Source organism: Oncorhynchus mykiss, chromosome 9, assembly GCF_013265735.2.
Source record: "Oncorhynchus mykiss isolate Arlee chromosome 9, USDA_OmykA_1.1, whole genome shotgun sequence".
In the NCBI taxonomy this organism is placed as follows: domain Eukaryota; kingdom Metazoa; phylum Chordata; class Actinopteri; order Salmoniformes; family Salmonidae; genus Oncorhynchus; species Oncorhynchus mykiss.
Window position 1 is genome coordinate 74317932 of NC_048573.1, and position 13027 is coordinate 74330958.

A 13027-nucleotide genomic window follows, 5' to 3' on the forward strand; every position below is an offset into this window, starting at 1 on the left:
CACAATGTGACACTTTCTTCTCGCTGTCGCCCTCTTGTCTACCCCAGTAAGAAACAAGAACTGCCAGAGCCCCCGAAGACTCCCACCACACCTACAACCCCCACCACCCTAAAGTTCACCTCCTTCCCTCCCACTCCCGTCACCACTGACAGCGTACGCACCAAGTGCCGAGAGCTGCTGGTGGCTGCCCTGCAGACCGACGGTGAGACAGACCCTACCAAGATGGCCGCCATTATTAGCACATTCCAGAGCTGTATATGTTTATACAGCGGCCTTCAGAAAGTATTCACACCCCTTGACTTTCTCCACATTTTGTTGTTGTGTTGCAGCCTGAATTTAAAATGGATGACATTGACATGTTGTGTCACTGGCCTACACACAATACCCCATAATGTCAAAGTGGAATTATGTTTTTAGAATGGTTTACACTTAAATTAAAAATGACTTTGAATGGGTGTCCACATACTTTTGGCCATGTAGTGTAATAAGTTGCATGGACTCACTCTGTGTGCAATAAGAGATTGACATTTATTTTTTGAACGACTACCTCATCTCTGTACCCCACACATACAATAATCCGTAATGTCCCTCAATCAAACAGTGATTATCAAACACAGATTTAATCACAAATGCCAGGGAGGTTTTCCAATGCCTCGTAAAGAAGGGCACCTGTTGGTAAAACAAAGCAGACACTGAATATCCCTTTTGAGCATGGTGAAGTTATTCATTACACTTTGTATGCATTATCAATACACCCAGTCAATACAAAGACACAAGCGTCCTTCCTAACTTGGCTGCCGGAGAGGAAGGAAACCGCTCAGAGATTTCACCATGAGGCCAATGGTGACTTTAAAAACCGTTACAGAGTTGAATTGTAGTTAGTCTGCAATACTAACCTAAATGACAGTGAAAAGAAGGAAGCCTGTACAGAATAAAAATATCCAAAACTTGCATTCTGTTTGCAATAAGGTAGAAAGTAAAACTGAAAAAAATGTGGCAAAGAAATTATCTTTATGTCCTGAATAGAAAGTTGTTTGGAGCAAATACAACACATCACTGAGTACCACTCTTCATAGTTTCAAGCATGGTGGTGGCTGCATCATGTTATGGGTATTCATTTTTTTCATTTCACTAGTTTGGACTATTTTGTGTATGTCCATTACATGGAATCCAATTAAAAATCAATTTAAATTACAGGTTGTAATGCAACAAAATAGGAAAAACGCCCAAGGGGGATGAATACTTTTGCAAGGCACTGTAGGCCAGTTAAATGTTGAGATACCCCTCTTCCCGAGGTGTAAATGTTGTTGTGTAATAATATTTTACTGTAACAGTGATTCAGTAGATATTGCGACACCCATTTAACTCAAATGGTGCAAAATAATGCCGTAGGGACGGTGGTCAACATAAGGTCATGTAACACTATATTGAAAGCTCTGATATTTACAATAGTAAGAACGTTAGGATATCTTAATGCATCTAGGAAATATAGACCTGTAAACAGTTCATTCAGGAAGTATTCAGACCCCTTCCCTTCATCCACATTTTGCTACGTCATGGCTTTATTCTAAAATGGTTTTAATATTTTTTTCCCCCCTCATCAATCTACACACAATACCCCATAATGACATCACAATACCCTATAATGACATCACAATACCCCATAATGACATCACAATACCCCATAATGACATCACAATACCCCATAATGACATCACAATACCCCATAATGACATCACAATACCCCATAATGACAAAGCGAAGAAATGTATTACAAATATAAAACAGAAGTACCTTTACATCATGATGATTTGGCCGATATTGAGTGTGGGTGATTATGGACTGGGGCCACGGCCAGCAGGCGAAGTGGAGAGTGAAGGGGTCCTCAGATTACTTAGAGGCCAGTTAAAGTGTACTCCTAGACTGTGACTAAGACGTGTTGGTGGTTGTGGGGTACATAGTACAACTCCACACATGTACATCGGAAGATGATGCCTGGGCTTCGATGGACAGTAAAATAGGTGGATCAAGCATGATTTGTCCTTATAGGGATGTTGGGGTTACTGCACAGACCAATGCATTACAGACTGGATCAGGTTGAGACATGTAGGTATTACAGACTGGGTCAGGGTCAGGTTGAGACATGTAGGTATTACAGACTGGGTCAGGTTGATACATGTAGGTATTACAGACTGGGTCAGGGACAGGTTGATACATGTAGGTATTACAGACTGGGTCAGGTTGAGACATGTAGGTATTGCAGACTGGGTCAGGTTGATACATGTAGGTATTACAGACTGGGTCAGGGACAGGTTGATACATGTAGGTATTACAGACTGGGTCAGGGAGCGGTTGAGACATGTAGGTATTACAGACTGGGTCAGGTTGAGACATGTAGGTATTACAGACGGGGTCAGGTTGAGACATGTAGGTATTACAGACTGGGTCAGGTTGATACATGTAGGTATTACAGACTGGGTCAGGTTGATACATGTGGGTATTACAGACTGGGTCAGGGTCAGGTTGAGACATGTAGGTATTACAGACTGGGTCAGGTTGAGACATGTAGGTATTACAGACTGGGTCAGGTTGAGACATGTAGGTATTACAGACTGGGTCAGGTTGATACATGTAGGTATTACAGACTGGGTCAGGTTGAGACATGTAGGTGTTACAGACTGGGTCAGGGACAGGTTGAGACATGTAGGTATTACAGACTGGGTCAGGTTGAGACATGTAGGTATTACAGACTGGGTCAGGTTGAGACATGTAGGTATTACAGACTGGGTCAGGTTGATACATGTAGGTATTACAGACTGGGTCAGGTTGAGACATGTAGGTATTACAGACTGGGTCAGGTTGATACATGTAGGTATTACAGACTGGGTCAGGTTGAGACATGTAGGTATTACAGACTGGGTCAGGTTGAGACATGTAGGTATTACAGACTGGGTCAGGTTGAGACATGTAGGTATTACAGACTGGGACAGGTTGAGACGTGGGTATTACAGACTGGGTCAGGTTGAGACATGTAGGTATTACAGACTGGGTCAGGTTGAGACATGTAGGTATTACAGACTGGGTCAGGTTGATACATGTAGGTATTACAGACTGGGTCAGGTTGAGACATGTAGGTATTACAGACTGGGTCAGGTTGAGACATGTAGGTATTACAGACTGGGTCAGGTTGAGACATGTAGGTATTACAGACTGGGTCAGGTTGAGACATGTAGGTATTACAGACTGGGTCAGGTTGAGACATGTAGGTATTACAGACTGGGACAGGTTGAGACGTGGGTATTACAGACTGGGTCAGGTTGAGACATGTAGGTATTACAGACTGGGTCAGGTTGAGACATGTAGGTATTACAGACTGGGTCAGGTTGAGACATGTAGGTATTACAGACTGGGTCAGGTTGAGACATGTAGGTATTACAGACTGGGTCAGGTTGAGACATGTAGGTATTACAGACTGGGTCAGGTTGATACATGTAGGTATTACAGACTGGGTCAGGTTGAGACATGTAGGTATTACAGACTGGGTCAGGTTGAGACATGTAGATATTACAGACTGGGTCAGGTTGAGACATGTAGGTATTACAGACTGGGACAGGTTGAGACGTGGGTATTACAGACTGGGTCAGGTTGAGACATGTAGGTATTACAGACTGGGTCAGGTTGAGACATGTAGGTATTACAGACTGGGTCAGGTTGAGACATGTAGGTATTACAGACTGGGTCAGGTTGAGACATGTAGGTATTACAGACTGGGTCAGGTTGATACATGTAGGTATTACAGACTGGGTCAGGTTGAGACATGTAGGTATTACAGACTGGGTCAGGTTGAGACATGTAGATATTACAGACTGGGTCAGGTTGAGACATGTAGGTATTACAGACTGGGACAGGTTGAGACGTGGGTATTACAGACTGGGTCAGGTTGAGACATGTAGGTATTACAGACTGGGTCAGGTTGAGACATGTAGGTATTACAGACTGGGTCAGGTTGAGACATGTAGGTATTACAGACTGGGTCAGGTTGATACATGTAGGTATTACAGACTGGGTCAGGTTGAGACATGTAGGTATTACAGACTGGGTCAGGTTGATACATGTAGGTATTACAGACTGGGTCAGGTTGAGACATGTAGGTATTACAGACTGGGTCAGGTTGAGACATGTAGGTATTACAGACTGGGTCAGGTTGATACATGTAGGTATTACAGACTGGGTCAGGTTGAGACATGTAGGTATTACAGACTGGGTCAGGTTGAGACATGTAGGTATTACAGACTGGGACAGGTTGAGACGTGGGTATTACAGACTGGGTCAGGTTGAGACATGTAGGTATTACAGACTGGGACAGGTTGAGACGTGGGTATTACAGACTGGGTCAGGTTGAGACATGTAGGTATTACAGACTGGGTCAGGTTGAGACATGTAGGTATTACAGACTGGGTCAGGTTGAGACATGTAGGTATTACAGACTGGGTCAGGTTGAGACATGTAGGTATTACAGACTGGGTCAGGTTGAGACATGTAGGTATTACAGACTGGGTCAGGTTGATACATGTAGGTATTACAGACTGGGTCAGGTTGAGACATGTAGGTATTACAGACTGGGTCAGGTTGAGACATGTAGGTATTACAGACTGGGTCAGGTTGATACATGTAGGTATTACAGACTGGGTCAGGTTGAGACATGTAGGTATTACAGACTGGGTCAGGGTGAGGTTGATACATGACAGTGAAGACACTTGCCAGCCGGTCAGCGTTATGCTCTGAGTCTGTAGCGTTGTGTTCTTAATGTGTTGTATACTCAGCGTATACAGATGACTAAACCGCTTTTTAATGGTAATTTGGCAGCCATATTGGATTTTGGAGGCCATAATGGATTTGGAGTCAAATCTACGGGGGGGGGGGGGGGGGGGGGGGTTGGCCTAACATAATTGCAAGAGTAGGGGATAAACATATAAAATCCACATTAGGAACTTTTGTCTGAAAAAATTTTTCACTTTTAAGTGTCTGAGCCCACTTGCCTTAGAGCCGATTATAATAACAACAACAACAACAACAAATACAATGTAACTGTATGCATTTATGTCATGCAGCACTGAGTGAAAGCAACTTTTGGAAAGTTGTCTATTGAACAGCTCCCAAAAAAAAGCGATGTCTACATTTATCACAAACATTCATAGTTGATATTTCCGACCTACTTTCATCTGTGTTTGACGGGTCTCTGTTTACATTTAAGACGCGTTAAGATATCCTAATGTTGGTTGTTTGTGTATGAATGACGACTTGTATTCCACATTTGATCTCTAACATCACAACTTGCAATATTGGGTTTACATGACCTTATGACCCCCTTCAGCCATACATGATTATTCTGCACTTTTTAAGTTAAAGAATGTGTCACAATCTATCAACTTAACCACTTTTATTGTGAAATATTTTTTATACAACCATTTTAATATAAGGGAGACCTTGGATAGAGGGGTAACCATGGTAGTGTTTTGTTCTACCTCGAGTAACGGTATCTCAATCTAAAAGCCCCTTTTTTTGAGGATTGACCAATAGCTGACCACTCTGTTTGATATTCCAGATGACTACAAGCCCATTGGAGCAGACACTGACAATTTGGCTGCTCAGATTGAGGACTAGCCCCTTTTTTTGAGGATTGACCAATAGCTGACCACTCTGTTTGATATTCCAGATGACTACAAGCCCATTGGAGCAGACACTGACAATTTGGCTGCTCAGATTGAGGACTATATCCTTTCCACCTGTGATCTTGTGGTGTGGTGAGGACCAGACGCATTGTAATAGTGTGAGGACAGAGTTGTTCTTGTTGTCGTTCTGTTTCTGGTGGTGTGGTGAGGACCAGACGCATTGTAATAGTGTGAGGACAGAGTTGATCTTGTTGTCGTTCTGTTTCTGGTGGTGTGGTGAGGACCAGACGCATTGTAATAGTGTGAGGACAGAGTTGTTCTTGTTGTCGTTCTGTTTCTGGTGGTGTGGTGAGGACCAGACGCATTGTAATAGTGTGAGGACAGAGTTGTTCTTGTTGTCGTTCTGTTTCTGGTGGTGTGGTGAGGACCAGCCGCATTGTAATAGTGTGAGGACAGAGTTGTTCTTGTTGTCGTTCTGTTTCTGGTGGTGTGGTGAGGACCAGACGCATTGTAATAGTGTGAGGACAGAGTTGTTCTTGTTGTCGTTCTGTTTCTGGTGGTGTGGTGAGGACCAGACGCATTGTAATAGTGTGAGGACAGAGTTGTTCTTGTTGTCGTTCTGTTTCTGGTGGTGTGGTGAGGACCAGACGCATTGTAATAGTGTGAGGACAGAGTTGTTCTTGTTGTCGTTCTGTTTCTGGTGGTGTGGTGAGGACCAGACGCATTGTAATAGTGTGAGGACAGAGTTGTTCTTGTTGTCGTTCTGTTTCTGGTGGTGTGGTGAGGACCAGACGCATTGTAATAGTGTGAGGACAGAGTTGTTCTTGTTTTCGTTCTGTTTCTGGTGGTGTGGTGAGGACCAGACGCATTGTAATAGTGTGAGGACAGAGTTGTTCTTGTTGTCGTTCTGTTTCTGGTGGTGTGGTGAGGACCAGACGCATTGTAATAGTGTGAGGACAGAGTTGATCTTGTTGTCGTTCTGTTTCTGGTGGTGTGGTGAGGACCAGACGCATTGTAATAGTGTGAGGACAGAGTTGTTCTTGTTGTCGTTCTGTTTCTGGTGGTGTGGTGAGGACCAGACGCATTGTAATAGTGTGAGGACAGAGTTGTTCTTGTTGTCGTTCTGTTTCTGGTGGTGTGGTGAGGACCAGACGCATTGTAATAGTGTGAGGACAGAGTTGTTCTTGTTGTCGTTCTGTTTCTGGTGGTGTGGTGAGGACCAGACGCATTGTAATAGTGTGAGGACAGAGTTGTTCTTGTTGTCGTTCTGTTTCTGGTGGTGTGGTGAGGACCAGACGCATTGTAATAGTGTGAGGACAGAGTTGTTCTTGTTGTCGTTCTGTTTCTGGTGGTGTGGTGAGGACCAGACGCATTGTAATAGTGTGAGGACAGAGTTGTTCTTGTTGTCGTTCTGTTTCTGGTGGTGTGGTGAGGACCAGACGCATTGTAATAGTGTGAGGACAGAGTTGTTCTTGTTGTCGTTCTGTTTCTGGTGGTGTGGTGAGGACCAGACGCATTGTAATAGTGTGAGGACAGAGTTGTTCTTGTTGTCGTTCTGTTTCTGGTGGTGTGGTGAGGACCAGACGCATTGTAATAGTGTGATGACAGAGTTGTTCTTGTTGTCGTTCTGTTTCTGGTGGTGTGGTGAGGACCAGACGCATTGTAATAGTGTGAGGACAGAGTTGTTCTTGTTGTCGTTCTGTTTCTGGTGGTGTGGTGAGGATCAGACGCATTGTAATAGTGTGAGGACAGAGTTGTTCTTGTTGTCGTTCTGTTTCTGGTGGTGTGGTGAGGACCAGACGCATTGTAATAGTGTGAGGACAGAGTTGTTCTTGTTGTCGTTCTGTTTCTGGTGGTGTGGTGAGGACCAGACGCATTGTAATAGTGTGAGGACAGAGTTGTTCTTGTTGTCGTTCTGTTTCTGGTGGTGTGGTGAGGACCAGACGCATTGTAATAGTGTGAGGACAGAGTTGTTCTTGTTGTCGTTCTGTTTCTGGTGGTGTGGTGAGGACCAGACGCATTGTAATAGTGTGAGGACAGAGTTGTTCTTGTTGTCGTTCTGTTTCTGGTGGTGTGGTGAGGACCAGACGCATTGTAATAGTGTGAGGACAGAGTTGTTCTTGTTGTCGTTCTGTTTCTGGTGGTGTGGTGAGGACCAGACGCATTGTAATAGTGTGAGGACAGAGTTGTTCTTGTTGTCGTTCTGTTTCTGGTGGTGTGGTGAGGACCAGACGCATTGTAATAGTGTGAGGACAAAGTTGTTCTTGTTGTCGTTCTGTTTCTGGTTCTCCTTCACTCTCCCTGCTTCACGTATCTACCAGGAGTTTAAGTCTACAGACCAGAAGTACAAGTCCAGACTGAGGAGCCGTATCTCCAACCTGAAGGACCAGAAGAACCCGGACCTCAGACGCAACGTCCTCGCTGGAAACATCTCTGCTGACCGTATCGCTAACATGGCCGCTGAGGTAAGTGGGGGGGAGCGTGGGGGGGAAGGTGTGTGTGGGGTGGGGTGGGGGTGTGTGTGTGGGGGGGGGGGGGGGGGGGAGCGTGGGCCGGAGGTGTGTGTGTGGGGACCGTGGGGTGGGGTGGGGGTGTGTGTGGGGGGGAGTGTGTGTAGTGTGAGAGAGAGGTGTCTATGTATTTCGTGTTCTAATAGTAAGGCATCGTGCTTCAGTTCAGCTGGTGTCTAACCAAACTAGTGAGCTCGCATAATCCCTTAAAAGACCCCTTCGCTTGAAAAACAGAGACGTCGTAGCCAGAATAATCTAAGATAACTACATTTGTACATCTAACAGAGATGTTTGGTGCAGTATTTCTCAATGGATTGTTTTTGACATGAAAGCGAGTCGTCTCTCGTTGAATTACAACAAAAAACTCCATTGTAGAATACCCTTACTGTTGACCAATCACAGAACGAAGGGGGCGTGGACTTCAGCTACCGACTTCGGCTTTCCTTTCCTCTTTTTTTCTTTCCGGAACAGTCAGAGGAAAAAAAAATAAAAAATGCGAAGCATTCGGACGCCTTGTGACAGGCGTTTCGAAATATAAGGGTTTTACTGTAAAACTGTGTGGTTTGCGTGCGCTTCATCTCTGACGCTGAGACCGTCCTGTAAAAGGTTCTGTCTGTGTGTGACCCAACAGGAGATGGCGAGCGCGGAGCTGAAAGAGATGAGGAAGACTTTGACCAAGGACGCCATCAGAGAGCACCAGCTGTCTAAAGTGGGCGGGACCGAGACGGACATGTTTCAATGTGGCAAATGCAGGGGCAAGAACTGCACCTACACACAGGTACTGACATAGTGAACTGCACCTCTACAGGTACCGATATAGTGAACTGGACCTATACACAGGTACTGACATAGTGAACTGGACCTCTACACACAGGTACTGACATAGTGAACTGGACCTCTACACACAGGTACTGACATAGTGAACTGGACCTCTACACACAGGTACTGACATAGTGAACTGGACCTCTACAGGTACTGACATAGTGAACTGGACCTCTACAGGTACTGGCATAGTGAACTGGACCTCTACCTGTATGCCAGTACCTGTAGAGGTCCAGTTCACTATGTCAGTACCTGTAGAGGTCCAGTTCACTATGTCAGTACCTGTGTGTAGAGGTCCAGTTCACTATGTCAGTACCTGTGTGTAGAGGTCCAGTTCACTATGTTCACTAAACAGGTACTGAACAGGTACTGACATAGTTCACTAAACAGGTACTGACATAGTGAACTGGACCTCTACACACAGGTACTGACATAGTGAACTGGACCTATACAGGTACTGACATAGTGAACTGGACCTCTACAGGTACTGACATAGTGAACTGGACCTCTACACACAGGTACTGACATAGTGAACTGGACCTCTACACACAGGTACTGACATAGTGAACTGGACCTCTACACACAGGTACTGACATAGTGAACTGGACCTCTACAGGTACTGACATAGTGAACTGGACCTCTACAGGTACTGACATAGTGAACTGGACCTCTACACACAGGTACTGACATAGTGAACTGGACCTCTACACACAGGTACTGACATAGTGAACTGGACCTATACAGGTACTGACATAGTGAACTGGACCTATACAGGTACTGACATAGTGAACTGGACCTCTACAGGTACTGACATAGTGAACTGGACCTCTACACACAGGTACTGACATAGTGAACTGGACCTCTACACACAGGTACTGACATAGTGAACTGGACCTCTACAGGTACTGACATAGTGAACTGGACCTCTACAGGTACTGACATAGTGAACTGGACCTCTACAGGTACTGACATAGTGAACTGGACCTCTACACACAGGTACTGACATAGTGAACTGGACCTCTACACACAGGTACTGACATAGTGAACTGGACCTCTACAGGTACTGACATAGTGAACTGGACCTCTACACACAGGTACTGACATAGTGAACTGGACCTCTACACACAGGTACTGACATAGTGAACTGGACCTATACAGGTACTGACATAGTGAACTGGACCTCTACAGGTACTGACATAGTGAACTGGACCTCTACACACAGGTACTGACATAGTGAACTGGACCTCTACACACAGGTACTGACATAGTGAACTGGACCTCTACAGGTACTGACATAGTGAACTGGACCTCTACAGGTACTGACATAGTGAACTGGACCTCTACACACAGGTACTGACATAGTGAACTGGACCTCTACACACAGGTACTGACATAGTGAACTGGACCTCTACAGGTACTGACATAGTGAACTGGACCTCTACAGGTACTGACATAGTGAACTGGACCTCTACACACAGGTACTGACATAGTGAACTGGACCTCTACACACAGGTACTGACATAGTGAACTGGACCTCTACACACTTTACTATAAAGGCCTGATTGGAGTGCTGCAGAGATGGTTGTCCTTCTGGAAGGTTCCCCCATCTCCACAGAGGAACTCTGGAGCTCTGTCAGAGTGACCATCAGGTTCATGGTTACCACCCTGACCAAGGCCCTTCTCCCCCGATTGCTCAGTTTGGCCGGGCGGCCAGCTCTAGGAAGAGTTTTGGTGGTTCCTTCTTCCATTGAAGAACGATGGAGACCACTGTGTTCTTGGGGACCTTCAATGCTGCAGAAATGGTTTGGTACCCTTCCCCAGATCTGTGTATCGACACAATTCTGCCTCAGAGCTCTAGGGACAATTTCTTGGACCTAATGGCTCAGACCTTATATAGACAGGTGTGCGCCTTTCCAAATCATGTCCAATCAATTGAATTTGAGACAGGTGAACTCCAATCAAGTTGTAGAAACATCTCAAGGATGATCAATGGAAACAGGATGAACATGAGCTCAAGTTACAGTCTCTTAGCAAAGGGTCTGAATACTTATGTAAATAAGGCATTTACATTATTTTTTTTAAAGAAATTAGCAAACATTTCTAAAAACCTGTTTTTGCTTTGTCATTATGGGGTATTGGGTGTAGATTGATTTTATTTTTATTTTACCATTATTTAACTAGGCAAGTCAGTTAAATAACAAATTCTTATTTTCAATGACGGCCTAGGAACAGTGGGTTAACTGCCTGTTCAGTATGCACTTTTACCAAATAGGGCTATCTTCTGTAAAGCACCCCTACCTTGTCACGACACAACTGATTGGCTCACACACATTTAAGAAGGAAAGAAATTCCACAAATGAACTTTTAGCAAGGCACACCTCTTAATTGAAATGCATTCCAGGTGACTACCTTTATGAAGCTGGTTGAGAGAATGTCAAGAGTGTGCAAAACTGTCATCAAGGCAAAGGATGGCTACTTTGAAGAATTCAAAATATTTTTAGATTTTTTTTAACCGTTTTTTGGTTACTACATGACTCCATATGTGTCATTACATAGTTTTGATGTCTTCACTATTATTTCACTGTAACGGTTCTCTTTTGGTGAAGGAGAGGCGGACCAAAACGCAGCGTGGTGGTTATTCATGTTTTTTAATAAAAACACTAGACATGAATAAACTAACAAAAACAATAAACGTGGAAAACCAAAAACAGCCCTATCTGGTGCAAAACACAGAGACAGGAACAATCACCCACAAACACACAGTGAAACCCAGGCTACCTAAATATGGTTCCCAATCAGAGACAATGACTAACACCTGCCTCTGATTGAGAACCATATCAGGGGCCAGACATAGAAATAGACAAACAAGACATCCAACATAGAATGCCCACTCAGATCACACCCTGACCAACCAAAACATAGAAACATACAAAGCAAACGATGGTCAGGGTGTGACATTTACAATGTAGAAAATAGTAAAAATAAAGAAAACCATTGAATGAGAATGTGTGTCCAAACTTTTGACTGGTACTGTATTTATATATATTTATTTTGGGGTGAAAAATGACTGTAAAATCATCAGAAATATGTGATCATGTCTCAATGTAATTTAATGTAAGGTTATTTTCAAATACAATCTCTTTTTTAGACTTAGTTGTAATCCATTTGTAGTGTACACATTATTATCATTATGCCCCGTGCCCCTGAACATCCGCTCCGACAAAAATCTTCCCACGGCTGAATTGAGTTGCCTACCCCTGCTGTACACGCTGTCGTTCTCTTGTGTTTTCTAGGTGCAGACGCGCAGTGCTGACGAACCCATGACTACATTCGTACTGTGCAACGGCTGTGGCAATCGCTGGAAGGTAGGCTGTGTATCCTGCTCCCTAGTTATAGACACTACCCTGCTCCCTAGTTATAGACACTACCCTGCTCCCTAGTTATAGACACTACCCTAGTTATATACACTACCCTAGTTATATACACTACCCTAGTTATATACACTACCCTGCTCCCTAGTTATAGACACTACCCTAGTTATATACACTACCCTAGTTATATACACTACCCTAGTTATATACACTACCCTGCTCCCTAGTTATATACACTACCCTGCTCCCTAGTTATAGACACTACCCTAGTTATAGACACTACCCTAGTTATAGACACTACCCTAGTTATATACACTACCCTAGTTATATACACTACCCTGCTCCCTAGTTATATACACTACCCTGCTCCCTAGATATATACACTACCCTGCTCCGTAGTTATAGACACTACCCTGCTCCCTAGTTATAGACACTACCCTGCTCCCTAGTTATACACACTACCCTGCTCCCTAGTTATAGACACTACCCTGCTCCCTAGTTATATACACTACCCTGCTCCCTAGTTATGTACACTACCCTGCTCCCTAGTTATAGACACTACCCTGCTCCCTAGTTATAGACACTACCCTGCTCCCTAGTTATAGACACTACCCTGCTCCCTAGTTATAGACACTACCCTGCTCCCTAGTTA

At 44.3% G+C, this 13027-nt stretch overlaps 1 protein-coding gene across 33 annotated transcripts in view; it reads left to right on the forward strand.

Annotated features, from left to right (window-relative positions):
• LOC110516453 (transcription elongation factor A protein 2-like) overlaps positions 1-13027 on the forward strand; it is a 44308-nt gene that overhangs the window by 15925 nt on the left and 15356 nt on the right. For 32 of the 33 annotated variants that reach the window (XM_036989002.1, XM_036989012.1, XM_036989017.1 and 29 more), the window contains exons 5-9: positions 48-202; positions 5717-5773; positions 7983-8137; positions 8814-8960; positions 12298-12369. In XM_036989002.1, coding sequence (XP_036844897.1) covers positions 48-202; positions 5717-5773; positions 7983-8137; positions 8814-8960; positions 12298-12369 — 586 coding nt within the window. Of the gene's footprint in view, positions 1-47; positions 203-5605; positions 5663-5716; positions 5774-7982; positions 8138-8813; positions 8961-12297; positions 12370-13027 lie in introns of all 33 variants that reach the window. The other variant, XM_036989003.1, reaches the window with a different exon arrangement.